The following is a 21,588-nucleotide window of genomic DNA, read 5'->3' as shown; positions in this document are numbered from 1 at the left end:
TCCAGTCCAGTGCTAGGCTCCTTGCTCAGTGGGGAGTTTGCTTTTTCTTTTACCTGCTGCTCCCCCTGCTTGTGTTCTCTCTTTCTCTGACAAATAAATAAAATCTTAAAAAAAAAAAAAAAAAGGGAGGCTCATTGATTGGATAAGAGAACATCCTAGATTTATTTTTAAAACACAGGGGAGGCAGTAGGCAAGAGCTAAGATTCCATTTAGTAGAATTGGGATAAATGGTTGGTATCAAGATTTATGGAGTAGGTGGTAAAAATATTTTTAATTCAAGTCAGAAATTCTGAAGTTTCCATCACCTACACAGAACATGAAATGCCTCTCCTAGCATTACTTCACACCCTTTCTTTTTCTTTTTTCTTTTCTTTTCTTTTTTTTTTTTTTTTTAAGTAAGCTCCATGCCCAACGTGGGACTTGAACTCATGATCCTGAAATCAAGGTCATGACTGAGCCAGCCAGTATGAACTTGGACGTGTTACTTAACCCATCTAACATCCTATACATGCAACAGTAATTCCCAGCTCTAACCCCCTTAGTGGGACTGAACAAGCTAGTCCATGAAAAGTGCCCAGGACAGGTACACAAATTACAACAATGTGGCAAAACAGAATTAGTGTGATATATAAGAAGTGTGGAAAAAGTGCTATAGGAGAGGTTCCCCATTCACGATGGAATTAGGGAAAGCTGTAAGGGGAAGGTGTTCCTCTTTTCAGCAAAGCCAGCTTTTCCTGACTCTAGAACACACAGCAGTCAGTGACAAGAGATGAATGCATTTGATACTCGGACATGGCAGGAAATAACTTTGAATTCCATCGTGGAAAGGTGATTCCTTTTCCAAGTAGTCCAGTCTCATTAGGGAGAAGCCCTCGGCTTGGTGCCAGAAATGGCAGCTCTCTAACTCATGCTCTTCAGCCTTTCTATCAAAGACAGAGAGTCTCAGGCTTGGAATGCGTGCATCGACTTAGAACTTGTGATGCTTTCATGCTGCTTTCACAGTTACCTGCTACTAATGCAATTAATGCTGGTTCTCCCTGTAAGGCCGTGATATAAAGCTTTCTTTACAAATAAACTTCTCGGGTTGCCTGGGTGGCTTAGTCGGTTAGGTGTCCGACTCTTGGTTTCAGCTCCAGTCATGATCTCAGGGTCGTGAGATCAGGTCCCTGGTGGGTCTCTGTGCTCTGTGCAGAGTCTGTGTGAGATTCTCTCCCTCTCTCTGCCCCTCCCTCTGCTCCCATGTATGAGTGCACATGCTTATTCTCTCTCTTAAATAAAGAAAATCTTACATAAATAAACTTCTCTACACCCGCACACAAAGTGAGTTGATTTAAAGAAAAAATATGAAGCAAATAATATTACACATGGTTCATGCAGTATGGTAAATGGTATGTGAACAAACTGTGGGCTAGGCGATGGAAGAGGGATGACAGTTTCCGAGGGACACTGAGAGTATTCCTGATGGGCTGGATACCGCTTGAGTAAAGGGGTATGGGGAAAAGTATGTCCAGCGGGAGTAATAAATATTTCAACCTGGGGAAAGCAAGGTTCATTACTAAAGAGTGATAAAGGCAGAAGCACAAAACTAATGAAAATTTCATTAGTAACAAAGTTTTACAGACCTGTCAATAATCGCTGATATTCCTCAACTGCTGTTTCTTATTATTTTTTAAATGGAAATATTTTTTGTGTGTGTTTCTGTAGATCTGAGGAGAAAATAAAGCACTTCAGTCAACTGAAATCTGAACTTTTTCTTAAAGGCAATACTTTAAGGAAGATACTTTGCTTGATTACAGAACTTAAAGTAGCAGCCCAGAAAAACTTCATTCTGAAACGGCTTTTCTGGAAAGTAGGTGATTTATTTTTAATCTTTGAAACTTGTTCTACCTGTTTATCTGATGCAGTATAATCAAGCATAAAGTAAAATACAACTAAATGTCTTGTATTCAGGGCTGCATTTTGTTATGGGGGGGGCAGAGAGAGCATGTAGGGGGAGGGAAGAGCATAGAGGGAGAGAGGCAATCCTCTAGCAGACTCCCCACTGAGTACAGAGCCCCAAGTCGAAACCAAGAGTCAGACTCTTAACTGACTAGGTCACCCAGTGCCCTGATGGAAGCTGTATTTTAGAATATTGATGCTGTCCTGACTCAGTACTTGAAATATTGTGATTTAATCAGTACTGAGTATGTGTGTTGCAGGGAAATGGGGTAAGAAGACAATGGTAGCAAAAGACAGTACTTTAGATGGGTTGGGTTGTCAAGTCAAAGACAGATAATTAGAGAGGAAGCTTTTGGCATGCAAGATGCATGAGTACGGGCTGTGAGATGGAAGAGTAGATTTCAAGAAGTCTTACATTCAGGTATCCATATAACAAAAGTAAAAATGAAAAAAGGTGACTTTTGAGTGTAGGACTGTTATTTTTAAAAAGGTAATTCTTGGGGAGTCAAAGCAACCTAGCACTCATGCAGCAAGTTACAGACTTACTCTGTAAAGACTTACTTAATTTCATATTCAGTTTCAGGTGAAGGGATTCAGAAGCCCCAGTGAGTACTGTTGTGTTGCTAATGAGGCCTAAGTGAGGGGGTGAGCCCTGCCTTGGGTGAAGCTCATGTTGATGGCTCTGTGTTGTATCTTTTTTTTTCTTTTTTTTAAAATTTTTTATTTTTTATAAACATATATTTTTATCCCCAGGGGTACAGGACTGTGAATCGCCAGGTTTACACACTTCACAGCACTCAACAAAGCACATACCCTCCCCAGTGTCCATAACCCCACCCCCCTTCTCCCAACCCCCTTCCCCCCAGCAACCCTCAGTTTGTTTTGTGAGATTAAGAGTCACTTATGGTTTGTCTCCCTCCCAATCCCATCTTCTTTCATTTATTCTTCTCCTACCCACTTAAGCCCCCATGTTGCATCACGACTTCCTCATATCAGGGAGATCATATGAGAGTTGTCTTTCTCCACTTGACTTATTTCGCTAAGCATGATACGCTCTAGTTCCATCCATGTTGTCGCAAATGGCAAGATTTCATTTTCTTTTGATGGCTGCATAGTATTCCATTGTGTATATATACCACATCTTCTTGATCCATTCATCTGTTGATGGACATCTAGGTTCTTTCCATAGTTTGGCTATTGTGGACATTGCTGCTATAAATATTCGGGTGCACGTACCCCTTTGGATCACCACGTTTGTATATTTAGGGTAAATACCCAGTAGTGCAATTGCTGGGTCATAGGGCAGTTCTATTTTCAACATTTTGAGGAACCTCCATGCTGTTTTCCAGAGTGGTTGCACCAGCTTGCATTCCCACCAACAGTGTAGGAGGGTTCCCCTTTCTCCGCATCCTCGCCAGCATCTGTCATTTCCTGACTTGTTGATTTTAGCCATTTTGACTGGTGTGAAGTGATATCTCATTGTGGTTTTGATTTGTATTTCCCTGATGCCAAGTGATATGGAGCACGTTTTCATGTGTCTGTTGGCCATCTGGTTGTCTTCTTTGCAGAAATGTCTGTTCATGTCCTCTGCCCATTTCTTGATTGGATTATTTGTTCTTTAGGTGTTGAGTTTGCTAAGTTCTTTCTATATTTTGGACACTAGTCCTCTATCTGATATGTCGTTTGCAAATATCTTCTCCCATTCTGTCAGTTGTCTTTTGATTTTGTTCACTGTTTCCTTTGCTGTGCAAAAGCTTTTGATCTTGATGAAATCCCAATAGTTCATTTTTGCCCTTGCTTCCCTTGCCTTTGGCGATGTTCCTAGGAAGATGTTGCTGCGGCTGAGGTCGAAGAGGTTGCTGCCTGTGTTCTCCTCAAGGATTTTGATGGATTCCTTTCGCACATTGAGGTCCTTCATCCATTTTGAGTCTATTTTCGTGTGTGGTGTAAGGAAATGGTCCAATTTCATTTTTCTGCATGTGGCTGTCCAATTTTCCCAACACCATTTATTGAAGAGGCTGTCTTTTTCCATTGGACATTCTTTCCTGCTTTGTCAAAGATTAGTTGACCATAGAGTTGAGGGTCTATTTCTGGGCTCTCTCTTCTGTTCCATTGATCTATGTGTCTGTTTTTGTGCCAGTACCATGCTGTCTTGATGATGACAGCTTTGTAATAGAGCTTGAAGTCCGGGATTGTGATGCCACCGATTTTGGCTTTCTTTTTCAATATCCCTTTGGCTATTCGAGGTCTTTTCTGGTTCCATATAAATTTTAGAATTATTTGTTCCATTTCTTTGAAAAAGATGGATGGTACTTTGATAGGAATTGCATTAAATGTGTAGATTGCTTTAGGTAGCATAGACATTTTCACAATATTTATTCTTCCAATCCAGGAGCATGGAACATTTTTCCATTTCTTTGTGTCTTCCTCCATTTCTTTCATGAGTACTTTATACTTTTCTGAGTATAGATTCTGTGCCTCTTTGGTTAGGTTTATTCCTAGGTATCTTATGGTTTTGGGTGCAATTGTAAATGGGATTGACTCCTTAATTTCTCTTTCTTCTGTCTTGTTGTTGGTGTAGAGAAATGCAACTGATTTCTGTGCATTGATTTTATATCCTGACACTTTACTGAATTCCTGTACAAGTTCTAGCAGTTTTGGAGTGGAATCTTTTGGGTTTTCCACATATAGTATCATATCATCTGCGAAGAGTGATAATTTGACTTCTTCTGTGCTGATTTGGATGCCTTTAATTTCCTTTTGTTGTCTGAGTACTAGAGGCTAGGACTTCTAGTACTATGTTGAATAGCAATGGTGATAATGGACATCACTGCCATGTTCCTGACCTTAGCGGAAAAGCTTTCAGTTTTTCTCCATTGAGAACGATTTTTGCGGTGGGTTTTTCATAGATGGCTTTGATGATATTGAGGTATGTGCCCTCTATCCCTACACTTTGAAGAGTTTTGATCAGGAAGGGATGCTGTACTTTGTCAAATGCTTTTTCAGTATCTTTTGAGAGTATCCTATGGTTCTTGTTCTTTCTTTTATTGATGTGTTGTATCATGTTGACTGATTTGCGGATGTTGAACCAACCTTGCAGCCCTGGAAATAAATCCCACTTGGTCGTGGTGAATAATCCTTTTAATGTACTGTTGAAACCTATTGGCTAGTATTTTGGTGAGAATTTTCGCATCTGTGTTCATCAAGGATATTGGACTATAGCTCTCTTTTTTGATGGGATCCTTGTCTGGTTTTGGGATCAAGGTGATGCTGGCCTCATAAAATGAGTTTGGAAGTTTTCCTTCCATTTCTATTTTTTTGGAAGAGTTTCAGAGAATAGGAATTAGTTCTTCTTTAAATGTTTGGTAGAATTCCCCCGGGAAGCCGTCTGGCCCTGGGCTTTTGTTTGTTTGGAGATTTTTAATGACTGTTTCAATCTCCTTACTGGTTATGGGTCTGTTCAGGCTTTCTATTTCTTCCTGGTTCAGTTGTGGTAGTTTATATGTTTCTAGGAATGCATCCATTTCTTACAGATTGTCAAATTTGTTGGTATAGACTTGCTCATAGTATGTTCTTATAATAGTTTGTATTTCTTTGGTGTTAGTTGTGATCTCTCCTCTTTCATTTATGATTTTATTTATTTGGGTCCTTTCTCTTTTTTTTTATAAATCTGGCCCAGGGTTTATCAATTTTATTAATTCTTTCAAAGAACCAGCTCCTAGTTTCGTTGATTTGCTCTATTGTTTTTTTTTTGTTGTTTGTTTGTTTCTATTTCATGATTTCTGCTCTGATCTTTATGATTTCTCTTCTCCTGCTGGGCTTAGGGTTTCTTTCTTGTTCTTTCTCCAGCTCCTTTAGGTGTAGGGTTAGGTTGTGTACCTGAGACCTTTCTTGTTTCTTGAGAAAGGCTTGTACCGCTATATATTTTCCTCTCAGGACTGCCTTTGTTGTGTCCCACAGATTTTGAACCATTGTATTTTCATTATCATTTGTTTCCATAATTTTTTTCAATTCTTCTTTAATTTCCTGGTTGACCCATTCATTCTTTAGAAGGATGCTGTTTAGTCTCCATGTATTTGGGTTCTTTCCAAACTTCCTCTTGTGGTTGAGTTCTAGCTTCAGAGCACTGTGGTCTGAAAATATGCAGGGAATGATCCCAATCTTTTGATACCAGTTGAGTCTTGATTTAGGACCGAGGATGTGATCTATTCTGGAGAATGTTCCATGTGCACTAGAGAAGAATGTGTATTCTGTTGCTTTAGGATGAAATGTTCTGAATATATCTGTGATATCCATCTGGTCCAGTGTGTCATTTAAGGCCTTTATTTCCTTGTTGATCTTTTGCTTGGATGATCTGTCCATTTCAGTGAAGGGAGTGTTAAAGTCTCCTACTATTATTGTATTATTGTTGATGTGTTTCTTTGATTTTGTTATTAATTGGTTGATATAGTTGGCTGCTCCCACGTTGGGGGCATAGATTTTAAAATTGTTAGATCTTCTTGTTGGACAGACCCTTTGAGGTTGACAGACCCTTCTTCCTCATCTCTTATTATAGTCTTTGGCTTAAAATCTAATGGATCTGATATAAGGATTGCCACTCCTGCTTTCTTCTGATGTCCATTAGCATGGTAAATTCTTTTCCACCCCCTCACTTTAAATCTGGAGGTGTCTTCTGGCTTAAAATGAGTTTCTTGGAGGCCACATATAGATGGGTTTTGTTTTTTGATCCATTCTGATAACCTGTGTCTTTTGATGGGGACATTTAGCCCATTAACATTCAGGGTAACTATTGAGAGATATGAATTTAGTGCCATTGTATTGCCTGTAGGGTGACTGTTACTTTGTATTGTCTCTGTTCCTTTCTGATCTACCTCTTGTAGGCTTTCTCTTTGCTTAAAGGACCCCTTTCAAGATTTCCTGTAGAGCTGGTTTGGTGTTTGCAAATTCCTTAGTTTTTGTTTGTTCTGCAAGCTTTTAATCTCTCCTTCTATTTTCAATGATAGCCTAGCTGGATATAGTATTCTTGGCTGCATGTTTTTCTCGTTTAGTGCTCTGAAAATATCATGCCAGCTCTTTCTGTCCTGCCAGGTCTCTGTGGATAAGTCAGCTGCCAATCTGATATTTTTACCATTGTATGTTACAGACTTCTTTTCCAGGGCTGCTTTCAGGATTTTCTCTTTGTCACTAAGACTTGTAAATTTTACTATTAGGTGACGGGGTGTGGGCCTATTCTTATTGATTTTGAGGGGCGTTCTCTGAACCTCCTGAATTTTGATGCTCGTTCCCTTTGCCATATTGGGGAAGTTCTCCCCAATAATTCTCTCCAGTATACCTTCTGCTCCCCTCTCTCTTTCTTCTTCTTCTGGAATCCCAATTATTCTAATGTTGTTTCATCTTATGGTGTCACTTATCTCTCGAATTCTCCCCTCGTGGTCCAGTAGCTGTTTGTCCCTCTTTTGCTCAGCTTCTTTATTCTCTGAAATTTGGTCTTCTATATCGCTAATTCTTTCTTCTGCCTCATTTATCCTAGCAGTGAGAGCCTCCATTTTTTATTGCACCTCATTAATAGCTTTTTTGATTTCAACTTGGTTAGATTTTAGTTCTTTTATTTCTCCATAAAGGGCTTTTATATCTCCCGAGAGGGTTTCTCTAATGTCTTCCATGCCTTTTTCAAGCCCGGCTAGAACCTTGAGAATTGTCATTCTGAACTCTAGATCTGACATATTACCAATGTCTGTATTGATTAGGTCCCTAGCCTTCGGTACTGCCTCTTGTTCTTTTTTTTGTGTTGAATTTTTCCATCTTGTCATTTTGTCCAGATAAGAGTATATGAAGGAGCAAGTAAAATACTAAAAGGGTGGCAACAACCCCAGGAAAATATGCTTTAACCAAATTAGAAGAGATCCCACATCGTGAAGGGGAGTAAGTGGATAAAAAGAGGTTCAAAAAGAAAGAAAGAAAAAAAGAAAAAAACGAAAAGAATTAAAAAATGAAAATGAATAAAGAAAAGTATAAAAAAGAAAAAATATATATATTACACTAGTTAAAAAACATTAAAAAAGAAAAGGGTAAAAGTAAAAAAAAATTTTAGCAGAAGAAGAGAAAAAAAATGAAAAAAGAAAAAAATTAAATTAACTGCAAGACTAAAAAATCACAGGGAGAAAGCCATGATTTCCGTGCTTTGCTTTCTCCTCCCCTAGAATTCTGCTCTCCTTGTTATTGAAACCGCACTCCTTAGTAGGTGAACTTGGTCTTGGCTGGATTTCTTGTTGATCTTCTGCGGGAGGGGCCTAGTGTAGTGATTCTCAAGTGTCTTTGCCCCAGGCGGAATTGCACTGCGCTTACCAGGGGCCAGGCTGAGTAATCCGCTCGGCTTTGATTTCAGGAGCTTTTGTTCCCTGAGCGCTTTCCGTAGAGTTCCAGAGGACGGAATACAAATGGCGGCCTCCTGGTCTCCAGCCCAGAGGAGCCAAGAGCCCATGGCCCCACTCCTCAGTGCGCCCTCAGAGAACAGCGCCCAGTTACTCCTGTCTTCCTGACCTCCAGCCACACTCTGAGCTCACTGAGCCTGTGGCCGGTTCAAGGTAACCCCCAGCTGTGAGCTCACTGTCGGCTCTGTCTCTGTAGCCGGCTTTCCCATTTCAGTACCCGCAAGCTCTGCGACATTCAGACACCCCCAATCCTTCTGTCACCCTGCGGGATCTGAGGCCACGCTGACCCCGCGTGGGCTTCGCCCCGGTTTAGCCTCTGGAGCGATGTCCCTCAGCGGAACAGACTTTTAAAAGTCCTGATTTTGTACTCAGTTGCTCCGCCGCTTGCCGGGAGCAGGCCCCTCCCCCCGGGGTCTATCTTCCCGTTGCTTTGGATTCACTTCTCCACCAGTCCTACCTTTCAGAAAGTGGTTGTTTTTCTTTTTCTAGAATTGCTGTTCTTCTCTTCGATCTGCCGATGGATTTGCAGGTGTTTGCAATCTTTAGATAAGCCATCTAGCTGATCTCCTGCTAGCTGAAGTAGTCTCAGCCTGCTACTTCTCCACCATCTTGACTCCTCCGCTCTGTGTTGTATCCTAATTCTGGTCAGTGGTCTCATTACTAAGCAGCTGCCAAGTGCACAGCTTCCCCAACATACAAGACAGTCCTGGCCATTTTTTAGATTCTAAGTGCTTCACATGTAGGATGACCAACCATGTGGGTTTGCCCAGATTTGGGTGACCAACTGTCCCAATTGGCCTAAGACTGAGGAAGTTCACAGGATATGGGACTCTCAGTACAAAACCTAGGACTGTCCCAAATACACTGGGATGGTGGATCACCCTAATCATAGGGCATATTAGCTGTATAGAATAGTATGTTGAATGTCCCATAACACTGAAACAGGTAATAATGATGTTGCGCTACCAAGTCTAAATCATTTTAGACTTTTACTAGATTCAGGCTGTTAGGAATAGAACATTCAGGGTCTGACTCCAAAACTTCAGAGGACTATGGAGAATTGAGAGACAGGCATTGAAATGACACCCAAAATTATTATGAACATGGAAATGGGAGTCCACGTGGAAAGCCTAAGGAAATTGGTACATCCCACCCAAATATTCCTCTCCAGTCTGTCGCACACATGGCATCAGTTTAATCCATCACAGATTGTGTGATCCAGGTGGCTAAAAAGCCTCTGGTGGCTCTCCCTACTGAGTTCAAACACCTTGGCTTTGGCATTTAAGGCTCCCCACTAATGACCACTGTCACCGATTCCAAGTTTGGACAGGTATGGCCTTTATTTTAGCAAGGTGTATTTTCAAGAAGGGACCAACATCTATCTGCACAGGGCAGGCTCTGGGCAAACTAATCCAGCTGTAGATACTCCCAGGGAAAGCACAGTGCTCAAGGGTGAGAGTGATGTCTACATAGTGTGCAAAATGAAACATCAGACCATTTCAGCATGTGGGTGGATTATACCCAAATGTCTACACAAACATTTGGCACCAAGAAGACCTGATTGTTTAGAGTTTGGCAATAGGGGCTTCATGGAATGTGGGGTTGGAGAGGTGACAAGGATATAAAGGTTGTCAAGAGTAAACCTAGCAGCTGAGAGAGGATTGGCAAGGGACAGAGCAAGGGCATAGAGATGTCCATTTAGATAAACTTGACACCACCAGGGAACTGGGTTTAAAGCAGATGGCTAGGTAGAAGAACTGAGGTACGTCCTACAGGTTAGACAAGGAAGAGAGGTGTTGATGTTAAACACCAGAGTGTTGGTCTGGAGGCCATTTAAGGGTCTCTCATTTTAAATGGGCCTGATGCAGGGGGCCTCAACTGTGCAGCAAAAGAAAGATGCGGATAAAGAGAATAAAGCTAGGCCTAACCCACTCAACCCCACACTGCATTGTTTTCACTTCTTTCCTCTAAAGGCTCCATCCACGGGGATGACTCAAATACCCTGTCCTTTCTAGCCCTTCCTTGTTTTCCCCTGCTGTTCACCATCTCTAGGCTAATCCTTCTATCCTCTCCTGTTAAAATCCTACCCGTTCAGGGGTGCCTGGGTGCCTCAATGGGTTAAGCCTCTGCCTTCAGCTCAGGTCACAATCTCAAGGTCATGGGATCGAGCCCCAAATCAAGCCCCACATCAGACTCTCTGCTCAGCAGGGAGCCTGCTTCTCCTCTCCCTCTGCCTGCCTCTCTATGATCTCTCAAGCGCTGTTCTTCCGCCTTTCCTGTCTTCCTCTCTGGGGAGCTTTGGAAACTTACCCTTGCTGATCTGTTATGGCAGAACTTTCTGCAATATTCTTTAATCTGTGCTGTTCTAGTAAAGTAGCCACTAGCCTCACTGAAGGTGGCCAGTGACTAAGGAAGTGCAATTTTAATTTTATTCCATTTAGTCAATTTAAATTTAAATAGTGCCACGTGGCTACTGGCTACCTATTGGACAATGCCGTCCTATGGCATCTCTCATAGCACCTTCTCTTCAATAAATGCAACAGATATTTACTGCATGCCTGTTCTGTGTCAGACATGGGAATAGGCATTAGGAAAGTGAGCATGACACAGTTCCTACCCTCAAGATTAGGGCAGATATTCTCCTTTTCACTATAGTTATTGGCATATTATTCTTATTTACCATTATATGCTATAAGCTTCTTCAGGGCAAGCATGTGTCTTACTCATCTTTGTACTCTCCCTAAGGCCTCACACAATACCATGTTTATACCAGGGCCCATAATCAATTCATACTGAACTGAAAGTCTATTCTCTTGTGAAAAATTAACCTGATCAGAAATCTAGGAATAGGAAACAAACTCAGGGTTGCTGGTGGGGAGATGGGGTAACTGGGTAATGGACATCGAGGAGGACACGTGACGTCACGAGCACTGGGTATTGCATAAGACTGATCAATCACTGACCTCTACCTCTGAAACCAATAATACATTATATGTTAATTAATTGAATTAAAAATATTTAAAGAAAGATGTCTTTTAAAGTTAATTTCTCTAAATAAAAAAGTTAAAAAAGAAAAAGAAGTTTAGGAATAGAACATTCACGTTTTATTGCTTAATTGAAAACACTGCAGGACGCCTGGGTGGGTCAGTTGGTTGGGCCAGTGCCTTCAGCTCAGGTCAAGATCCCAGGATCGAGTCCTGCATCGGGCTCCTGGATCCACACGGAGTCTGCATCTCCCTTTGACCTTCCCCCCTTTCATGTTCTCTCTCACTCTTTCTCTCAGATAAATAAAATCTTAAAAAACAAACAAACAAACAAAACAGCAGCTGTTCTTTAAGGTAATGTCCTTAGATGGACTAAAATTGATCTTCTAATTCAGCTATCAAAAATGAGAGGCCAAGGGGCCCCCAGCTGGCTTAGTTGGTAGAGCATGTGACTCTTGATCTCAGGGTTGTGAGTTCAAGACCCACGTGGGACATGTAGCCTACTTAAAAAAAAAGGATTAAAAAAATTAAAGGCTAGGGGCGCCTGGGTGGCTCAGTCGTTAAGTGTCTGCCTTCGGTTCGGGTCATGATTCCAGGGTCCTGGGATCAAGACCCGCATCAGGCTCCCTGCTCAGCAGAAGGCCTGCTTCTCCCTCTGCCTGCTGCTCCCCCTACTTGTGTGTGTGCTCTCTCTCTTTCTCACTATCAAACAAATAAATAAAATATTTTTAAAAAATTAAAGGCCAAAATGAATAGAGAGGGAAATAAAAGGCATATGGGCAGTCTCCTATTTTTGGTCTTTCCACACACAGTGTGGGCCGCCTGCCCACCACCATGCCACCAAGACCGTAGCCTTATGTTCTCTCTCTCTAATCCATAACCACAATCTAGTCTCATATTCGTTTACACAGAGTTAACATATATAATTCATAAAAGTCAACATTTTTATCTTCTTCCAGAGCTTTTTTCTTTTCTTTTTTTTTATTAAGTGGGCTCTGCACTTGGGGTGGGGCTTGAACTCACAACCCTGAGATCAAGATCTAAGCTGAGATCAAGAATCAGACACTAAACTGACTGAGCCACCCAGGCACCTGTCAGAGCTTTTTTCTTTAAACAGTTATAATAGCTTTATGTTTAAGCAGTGGTTTTCCCACTTTGTGCTGGGCTCCCTGGAGAACATGAGGTTGTGTGAAGCTTCCTTAGGAACCTTCACTGGGGTGGGGAGATTAGAGGCACCTCTAATTTTTGGTTCCTGAGCAAGATGATGGAAAATTATACATAGAATAATTTCATATAAATAAAATCTTACAAATATATATAATTGTATATAAATATATTATGTATTATAAATGCATACACACGTGCACACACACACACACACACACACACACACTTTCCCCCATTTGAAATCATCTGTATGTGGTATAATTTTCTTTCAGGTAATCTCTCTTTCTCTCTCTCTTCTTTTTCACAAGTAAATTTTAAATTATGAGAACATTTTGTGGTAGACTGACTGAAACTATGCTTTAGGAATACAGATACCATGTCTGCTTGGCTCGAGGTAGTATCTCATTACCTAGCACAGCACCTGCTACATAGCTGGCAATGAGTAGTTATGTGTTCAATGAATGAATGAGTGAATGAAAGAGTTCTCCATTCCTGTTCCTTCCTAACCCTTTATTTTTTCCTCCATGAGGTTCTTTCTTAATTCAACAATTTTTTTTTTATTATGGTAAAATACACATAACAGAAAATTTACCATTTTAACCATTTTTAAGCATATGGTCCAGTGGTATTAAGTAGGAACACTGTCTCATTGTGCAGCCATCTCCAGATCTCTTTTCATCTTGTAAAACTGAAACTATACTCATTAAATAATAACTCCCCATTCATCCCTTCTCCCAGCCCCTGGCAATACCATTCTTCTTTCTGCATCTATGATTTAGCTTCTCTAAGTATCTCACGTAAATGGAATCACTCAGTATTTGTCTCTTTATCACTGGCCTATTTCACTCAGCATGTCTCACAGGTACATCAGTGTTGGAGCTCACTTCCTTTTTAAGGCTGAATAATATTCCACTGTATGTAAAGACCACATTTTCTTTTCCATACTCCGTTGATGGATATTGGGTTGCTTCCACATTTAAGCTATTGTGAACGTTACCACTGTGAATATGGGTGTGTCAATCTCTCTGAGACCTTGCCTTCAGTTCTTTTGGGACTATACCCAAAAGTGGGATTACTAAATCCTCTGGTAATTCTATTTCTTATTTTTTGAGGAACCACCATACTGTTTCCCGCAGCATCTGTACCACTGTACATTCCCACTAACAATGCACACAGGTTCTAGTTTTCTCACACCCTTGTCAACATTTGTTATTTTCTGATTATTTGTAGTTTTGATTTGCATTTCCCTAATGATTCATGACGTTGAGTATTTTTTCATGTGCTTACTGGCCATATGTACCTCTTCTTTGGAGAAACTATTGGGATATAATTTACATATAATAAAAGGCACTCATTTTAAGGGTTTGGTTTAAAGAGTTTTGACAAATGTATAAACCCATATAACCACCACCCCAATCAAGATTTAGAACACTTCTATCACCCCATAAGGCTATAGCCCCTTCTACAGCCCCATAAGGCCACCTCATACATTTGGCAGGCAGTTTCCTCCCATCTATGGCCCCGAGCAATCATTGTGCTTTTTGTTGATCGGATTCCACTTACCCAGAAATGTACAGAATGTATAGAGATGTACAGAAGCTTTCTGTTGCCTCAGATTCCACTTACCCAGAAATGTACACTCTGTACTCTTTTGTGCTAGCTTCCTTTGGCCTAACAGTTTTGAGATTTCTCCATGTTGTTGCAGGGTGGTGTAAGATACTTTACAAATAAAACTTTGTAAAAAAGGGACGCCTGCATGGTTCAGTGGGTTAAGCCCTCTGCCTTCGGCTCAGGTCATGATCCCAGGGTCCTGGGATGGAGCCCCACATTGGGCTCTCTGCTCAGCAGGGAGCCTACTTCCCCCCTTCTCTCTCTGCCTGCCTCTCTGCCTACTTGTGATCTCTGTCAAATAAATAAAATCTTAAAAAATAACAACAAAACTTTGTAAATAAAATAAAACTTCCTGAACTAGTGAGCAGGTGGGAGATCACAATAGTAACTGATAAATTTATTAAGCACTTATGATATGCTGTGCACCATTCAGGCTTTACAGATACTATCTTACTGCAACACCCACCAGGTGACATTAACTCTCTTTTAGACATAAAATAAGTCATAGAGTGTGTAAGTCATTTGCCAGATATCATACAGCTAACTGGGGTGTGACCTCAGAGTTAGGGTACAAAGCCACCACACTGTGCTCAATTACCAGGGCACTGGTAAACGGCAGCTGTTCTCAGAGGGCCCGGCATACACCTTGCTCCTTCTCCTCCTGTCCCTCTCTCCCGCTGCCATCCTCAGCCTCTTGTCATGCCTTAGCACCTAAATAAAGGTACACGTAATACCTTTTTAAACAGAGTCTAATTTGTCACTAGTCGACAAAAGTCCTGGGGGGGAAAATAAGTAAGAGAGAAAAGGAAAAGAAGCAATTACATTATCTTTCTCATTAGTACCAACCTGCCTGATTTCATGGGCCAGTGCTTATTTCATGCTCGGATTTAGCTCATGAGACTGCACAGAAGCACAAAAAAACTGGTTCACGCACTCTTAAGTCAGTGTTTATTCTGTCAGAGATGACAATCGACATTTCCACTGTATTAACAGAATTATTAGTATCATTCTTCACTGTCTTCATTAGGCTATACCAGTGCTGTGCCTTCACTTGCAGGTTAGCAAACATGTTTAAAAAGTGTTTTTCCAGGGGCGCCTGAGTGGCTCAGTTCTTAAGCATCTGCCTTCTAATCAGGTCATGATGCCAGGGTCCTGAGCTTGAGCCCTGCATCAGGCTTCCTGCCCAGTGGGAAGCCTGCATCTCTGCCAACCGTCTCCCACTCTTCCTGCTTGTATTCTCTCTCACCCTGTCTTTCTCTCTCTGTCAAATAAATGAAATCTTTAAAAAAAAAAAAAGTTTTCTAGCCATTATTCGTTATATCCTCACAAAGGTCAAGTTACTTTGGAAAAGCAGAACTATAGGAGCCTCCATTTAATCTAGTATTCATAAGTAACTGAATGATTTGCCTGAGATTATACACCTATGTCTGGAGGGTCTTCGGTATTAACAGTAGAGCCAGGCCTAAGGGGCATCTCTTAGCCTCACCCCCTAGGCTTTAGCTCAGGCTCTGTTCACCAGGACAGTAGTCTCCTGGTTTAAGTAAAAAGTGTTTTCACATTGGGTTACGCTATTATTAATGAGAGGTATTATAATTCACTTGGTTCCAGAGAATAAATAATATCTTCATATTTTTATTATGTAAAGATAGAGTTTTACCATCTGATACCTAATGACCATCTTCTTTCCTACTTGCTTTCACAGACCAGTGACCTTTTCTATTTCCTGGTGAACAAACTTCATGAGTACTTGCCAGAGTCTAGGGATAAGAGCTCACTTCAAAATAAAAGCCAAAGGGCCGATGAGCTGGTGTAAGTACTAACTGGATAGTCATAGATTTTTCTCCCCAGAGGGTACTGAAGATAAATGGAAGGTGCTGGGCAAAATATATACTGTAGTAATGATTAATGGTGCTGCAAATTTTGCTTCACATAGATTTTTTTTATAAGATTTATTTATTTATTTGTGAGAGAGAGACAGAGTGTGCGTGCGCACAAGCAGGCAGAGTGGCAGGCAGAGGCAGAAAGAGAAACAGACTCCCTGCTGAGCAAGGAGCCCGATGCGAGACTTGACCCCAGGACTCTGGGATCATGACCTATACTGAAGCCAGTGGCTTAACCGACTGAGCCACCCAGGCATCCCAGTTTTGCCTCACATAGATTTTAAAAAATAGTACTCATTTTGTTCTACTTTTCGTGGGGGGCTGGGAGGGGCAAAGGAAGAGGGAGAGAGAAAATCTTAAGCAAGCTCCACGCCCAGTTCAGAGTCTGACACAGGACTCGATCTCACAACCCTGAGACTATGACCTGAGCTGAAATCTGGAGTCAGACATTTAATGGACTGAGCTTCCCAGGTGTTCCTGTTCTACTTTTTAAAGAAAGGCTATAGGGGCACCTGGGTTGCTCAGTCAGTGAAGTGTTTGGGTCCTGGGATCAAGCCCCACTTCGGGCTCCCTGCTCGGTGAGAGTCTGCTTCTCCTTCTCCCCCTCCCCTCACTGTTTCTACTGTACTTGTTTCTTCTCTTTCTCCCTTAAATAAATAAAATCTTAAAAATAAAGAAAGGCTATATAAGAAATTAGTAATATTGGTTGTCCCAAAGGGGAAAAAAAAAAAGGCATCAGAGAAAACAACTTTCACTGAATTCCCGTTTTTACCTTTGAAATTTTGAGCCAAAAATTACTTATTGGAAAAAGTTAAAATTATTAAAAATAATTTTATTTGTTTATTTTTAGGATTTTATGTATTTATTTGATAGAAAGAGAAACAGAGAGAGTGTACGCACAAGCACACAAGCAGTGAAAGTGGCAGAGGGACAGGGAGAAGCAAACTCCTCACTGAGCAAGGAGCTCGATCCTAAGACCCTGGAATCATGACCTGAGCTAAAAGTAGATGCTTAACCAATTAAACCACCCAGGCTCCCCTAAAAATAATTTTAAAATAGCGTGTGATTATCAGAAAAAAATGTTAAGGACCAAAAACACTATGAAAATGACTTGTAATCCTGACATTCAGCTATTAATTAATTCGCTCAACAAATATTGTTGAGTGTTTACTATGTAGCAATCACAGAGTAGGGACTCAACCAATGTTGACAATTAACAAACAGAATTTCCTTCCCATACGTTTTCTATATCGATATGACAGCAATTTTATCAAGGGTTACTAATTTTGTGAAGTTCTGAACTTGTCATGCAACCATGCCACTCCTGTGCTTTCTTTGCTTTGTTTTCTAGAGCATGCATTGAAATTATACAGACTCTGGGACTGATGTTCAGAGAAACAGAAACTGAGTCATCGCGCCTGAGCACGTTGGCAGCTAAAAAGTAAGGTCTTTTATTTTTATTTATTTATTTATTTGTAAAGATTTTATTTATTTATTTGACAGAGAAAGAAATTACAAGTAGGCAGAGCAGTAGGCAGAGAGAGAGGGGGATGCAGGCTTCCCACTGAGCAGAGAGCCTGATGCGGGGCTCAATCCCAGGACCCTGAGATCATGACCTGAGCTGAAGGCAGAGGCTTAACCCACTGAGCCACCCAGGCGCCCCAAGGTAAGGTCTTTAAGGAGACATTGGCACCTTGTAGTTACAACCCATTAACTACTCTATTGAGTGTCTTCCAAAACTCATAGCTCTCTTAGTTCTCTGTCCAAACCCCGTATAAGTATATTAAACTCCTTTGCCTTTCCACTTCCTTCTTTGATGAACACGGAACATAGTGAGTTCTCCCAGGCTCTCTGGATTATTAAGGGCACAGAGATTCTCTTAGCATAATTTTATCTTTTGTCATTGTCTGGTGAACTTGAAAAAGCCCAAATGCCTCATCATACGTTAAAAGCCAGGGGTTCTCTTGGGCGCCTGGGTGGCTCAGTTGGTTGGACGACTGCATTCAGCTCGGGTCATGATCCTGGAGTCCCAGGATCGAGTCCCACATCAGGCTCCCAGCTCCACGGGGAGTCGGCTTCTCCCTCTGACCTTCTCCTCACTCATGTTCTCTCTCACTGTCTTTCTCTCAAATAAATAAATAAAATCTTTAAAAAAAAAAATAAAATAAAGTAAAAATAAAAATAAAAGCCAGGGGTTCTCTACTAGAATTTTACAGAGTACCTGTAACCCCACATAACAGAAATATCACATTGCAAAGGCCAGAGTTAATAGTAGCTTCATTTAATATATAATTGTGTGACCTTGAAGTGAGTGACAGCGGGAGGGCTTATTAACATATAGAGTAAGCTGCTATGATAAAGATATGTTAAAATATGTGGGCCACAGAAGATAGAAATTTACATCTTTTTCATATACTAGTCCAGAGTAGAGAGTCAAGATTTCCTCTAGGAGATCAGCCAGAGACCTAGGTTCCTTCCCTTTTTTTGCTCTGACATATTTTATTATGCTATCTCTGTCTTTATGGTTGAAGTTGGCTGACCTTCACGACTTCCTTAAACCCTATGGGATGCAGGAAGAGAAGTAGAAGGCAAGCAAATTTCCTTTTTAAGAGAGTCATCTAAGATTTTTCTGCTCATATTCTGCTGATGAGGACTTTAGGCATATGCCCATATCTAGCCTCAAGAGAAGCTGGATGTGTCTGCAGTTGCATGGCTCTGTAGTTAGCTAAACTTTGGATGGTGATAGGGACACCTATTATTAAAAGGAAGAATGAAATAATGTGTAGTAGGGGGACAATAGCATTCTTTGCCACAGAAAATATGTGTTTGCATATTTCATATATCTGCTTGACCTTTTTATATGGTTTGTAGACTATGAATTATATCCTGAGCCAGTGTTCAGATTATAATCTTAATTTTTTTCCACTGTCATCAACTGTTTACTTAAATTTTCTGTATTAGAAAGTGGAAGGAAAATGAGGGCTATGGGTTCTAAAACATTTGAACCAGGGAGAAGAATAAAAACTTTATTGTTTGTCCTGGCTATTTATTAGAAAACTTTACAAATGAATTTTGATGATAATAACATGAACATTTTTCTTTTTAAAGATTTAATTTATTTATTTGACAGAAAGAGATAGTGAGAGAGGGAACACAAGCAGAGGGAGAGGGAGAAGCAGTCTCCCTGACAAGCAGGGAGTCTAATGCCCCAATGGGGGCTCAATCCCAGGACCCCAGGATCCTGACCTGAGCCAAAGGCAGACGCTTAATGACTAAGCCACCCAGGCACACCTCATGAACATTTCTTAAGCAATTTGCTCTGTGCCAGGGACTATGGGTATACTACGCTATACGCCAGAGTAGCCAAACATTTCTTTTTTTTTATTATTAACATGTAATTATTATTAGCTCTAGGGGTACAGGTCTGTGAGTCGCCAGGTTTACACACTTCATAGCCTCACCATAGCACATACTACCTTCCCCAATGTCCATAACCCAACGCCCCCACCCCCAACCCTGGGCAACCCTCAATTTGTTTTGTGAGATTAAGGGTCTCTTATGCTTTGTCTCCCTCCTGATCCCATCTTGTTTCATCTATTCCTTTCCTACCCCCGCAAACCCTCCACATTGCCTCTCAACTTCCTCATATCAGGGAGATCATATGATAATTGTCTTTCTCTGATTGCAGAATTGTTAAACATTTCTATAAAGGGCCATTGAATAAACATTTTTGGTTTTTCAGACCATAGAGTGTCTGCTGCAGCTATTCAACTTTGCCACTGCAGCATAAAAAGAGTGATAGACAATTTACAAATGAATGGGCACAGTTCTGTTCCAATAATGCTTTATTTATAAAAATGGGTTCTGGGCTATTTGGCCTACGAGCCATAGTTTCTTAACCCCTGCTTTGCAGCAAAACAGGGAAGACACACACTATTGTTTTCTCAGAATACTTTTTTTTTTAAGATTTCTTTTTTTTTTTTTTAAGGTAATCTCTAAACCCTGAGTGGGGCTTGAACTTATAACCCTAAGATCAAGAGTTGCATGCTCCACCAACTGAGCCAGTCAGGTGCCCCCTCTGTATATTTCTTTATGCAGCTGATAGTATCATTTCCCCAATCTCCAGGACAGAGATTCAATATTACTTCTTACATTTATATCTAGCCACACTGAATTACTGCTCAATTATGTTACCCTTTTTGCCCATCTTTTCATCCCTACCTCTCTCTGAGTTGAAGAACCATCACTCTTACTATCCTCTGCTTTTTCAACTGTTCTGTCTTAAGTTGGTTTGGCCACATCAGTCCTACTATAGTAAGCTTCTTTCCTGAGATGACTAATTCTTTTTATGTATTTCTTGTTTTTTTTTTCATGTATTTCAATGCATATATTATATTGCTATAATAGAGTCAGGTTGTAATACTAACTTTTCAGCCAATTTTGATATGCATAGGGTCAAGTCATGTTACATGTAGCCTTAACTAACATTTAATGTCTAATATAACTGCATTAATCTTCTATTACCCTGTAACAAGTTACTATAAACTCAGTGACTTAAAATAATATCAACTGTTTATCCACAGCTTTTGTGGATCAGGAAATCTGGGCATAGCGCAGCTGGATTACCTTGCTCTGGTTTCACAAGGTGGCAGTCAAGGTGACAACAGACTAGGGCTGCAGTCTCATCTGAGCCTTGGGCTTATCTTCCAAGCTCACTTGGGTCTTTGTGGCCTGAAGTAATTTCCTTATAAACTTGCTTGCTTCTTGGTAAGAAACTATCTCTGCACTCAGAGAAGCTCTAAGCGCTCTTTGAAGGGCTCAAATGGATAATCAGGCTCACCCAGGATAATCTCTCTTTGATTACCTCAGAAGTCAACAAATTAGGAACCTTAATTATGTATGCAAAATCCCTTTACCTTTCTCATCTAACATAACATAATCACAAGAGTAATAGCTTAATATATTCACAGGTCCTATCCATACTTAAGAGGAAGGAATTATTTAGGGTGCATATACCAGGGGCAAAAATCTTGGAAGCCATATTAGAATTCTGCCAACCACAAACAACACAGAGTGACTTATGAGACCATGAGTTTGCCTTTCAAAGTCTGTATATATATTATAAAATATATTGTAATGCATTCAAAATTCTCACATTGGAAATAATAACAATCTACACAATGAAAGTATCAAAATTGTTGGCACATTTTAAGGATGTGCTGTCAATTCTATAATAAGTATTTTGGGGATGAAACTACCATTTAGATTAAGATTTCTTCTATTATTGACCCCGTGTATTTTATTTTATTTTTTTTTTTTAAAGATTTTATTTATTTATTTGTCAGAGAGAGAGCAGTGGAAGGCAGAGTCAGAGGGAGAAGCAGGCTCCCCGCGGAGCAAGGAGCCCGATGTGGGACTCGATCCCAGGACGCTGGGATCATGACCTGAGCCGAAGGCAGCCGCTCAACCAACTGAGCCACCCAGGCGTCCCGACCCCGTGTATTTTAAATAGTGTTGACAGGAAGAGTAGATTTCAAACTAAATTCCATTTGAGCAAATATAAAAGCATTTACTCAT

The 21,588-nt window shown here is 40.6% G+C and overlaps 1 protein-coding gene and 1 long non-coding RNA gene across 12 annotated transcripts in view; one reads left to right on the top strand and one right to left on the bottom strand.

The window, feature by feature from the left end:
• The window catches only part of LOC131838506 (uncharacterized), a 90,399-nt gene that overhangs the window by 18,998 nt on the left and 49,813 nt on the right, over nt 1–21,588 (bottom strand). For 2 of the 8 annotated variants that reach the window (XR_009356619.1, XR_009356623.1), the window contains one exon: nt 14,978–15,084. The exons of 3 other annotated variants lie outside the window; for them this stretch is intronic. This is a non-coding gene — a long non-coding RNA (uncharacterized LOC131838506). Of the gene's footprint in view, nt 1–1,680; nt 1,707–14,977; nt 15,085–21,588 lie in introns of those variants that run through there. 3 more of the 8 variants (XR_009356618.1, XR_009356624.1, XR_009356620.1) reach the window with 2 other exon arrangements.
• Nucleotides 1–21,588, top strand: part of C8H12orf56 (chromosome 8 C12orf56 homolog) — a 111,263-nt gene that overhangs the window by 69,302 nt on the left and 20,373 nt on the right. For all 4 annotated transcript variants that reach the window (XM_059184742.1, XM_059184741.1, XM_059184744.1 and 1 more), the window contains exons 6-8: nt 1,705–1,849; nt 15,834–15,940; nt 17,363–17,452. In XM_059184742.1, coding sequence (XP_059040725.1) covers nt 1,705–1,849; nt 15,834–15,940; nt 17,363–17,452 — 342 coding nt within the window. The remainder of the gene's footprint in view (nt 1–1,704; nt 1,850–15,833; nt 15,941–17,362; nt 17,453–21,588) is intronic.

Source organism: Mustela lutreola, chromosome 8 (assembly GCF_030435805.1).
Source record: "Mustela lutreola isolate mMusLut2 chromosome 8, mMusLut2.pri, whole genome shotgun sequence".
Lineage (NCBI taxonomy): Eukaryota > Metazoa > Chordata > Mammalia > Carnivora > Mustelidae > Mustela > Mustela lutreola.
This window is presented reverse-complemented; position numbering and strand designations above follow the sequence as displayed.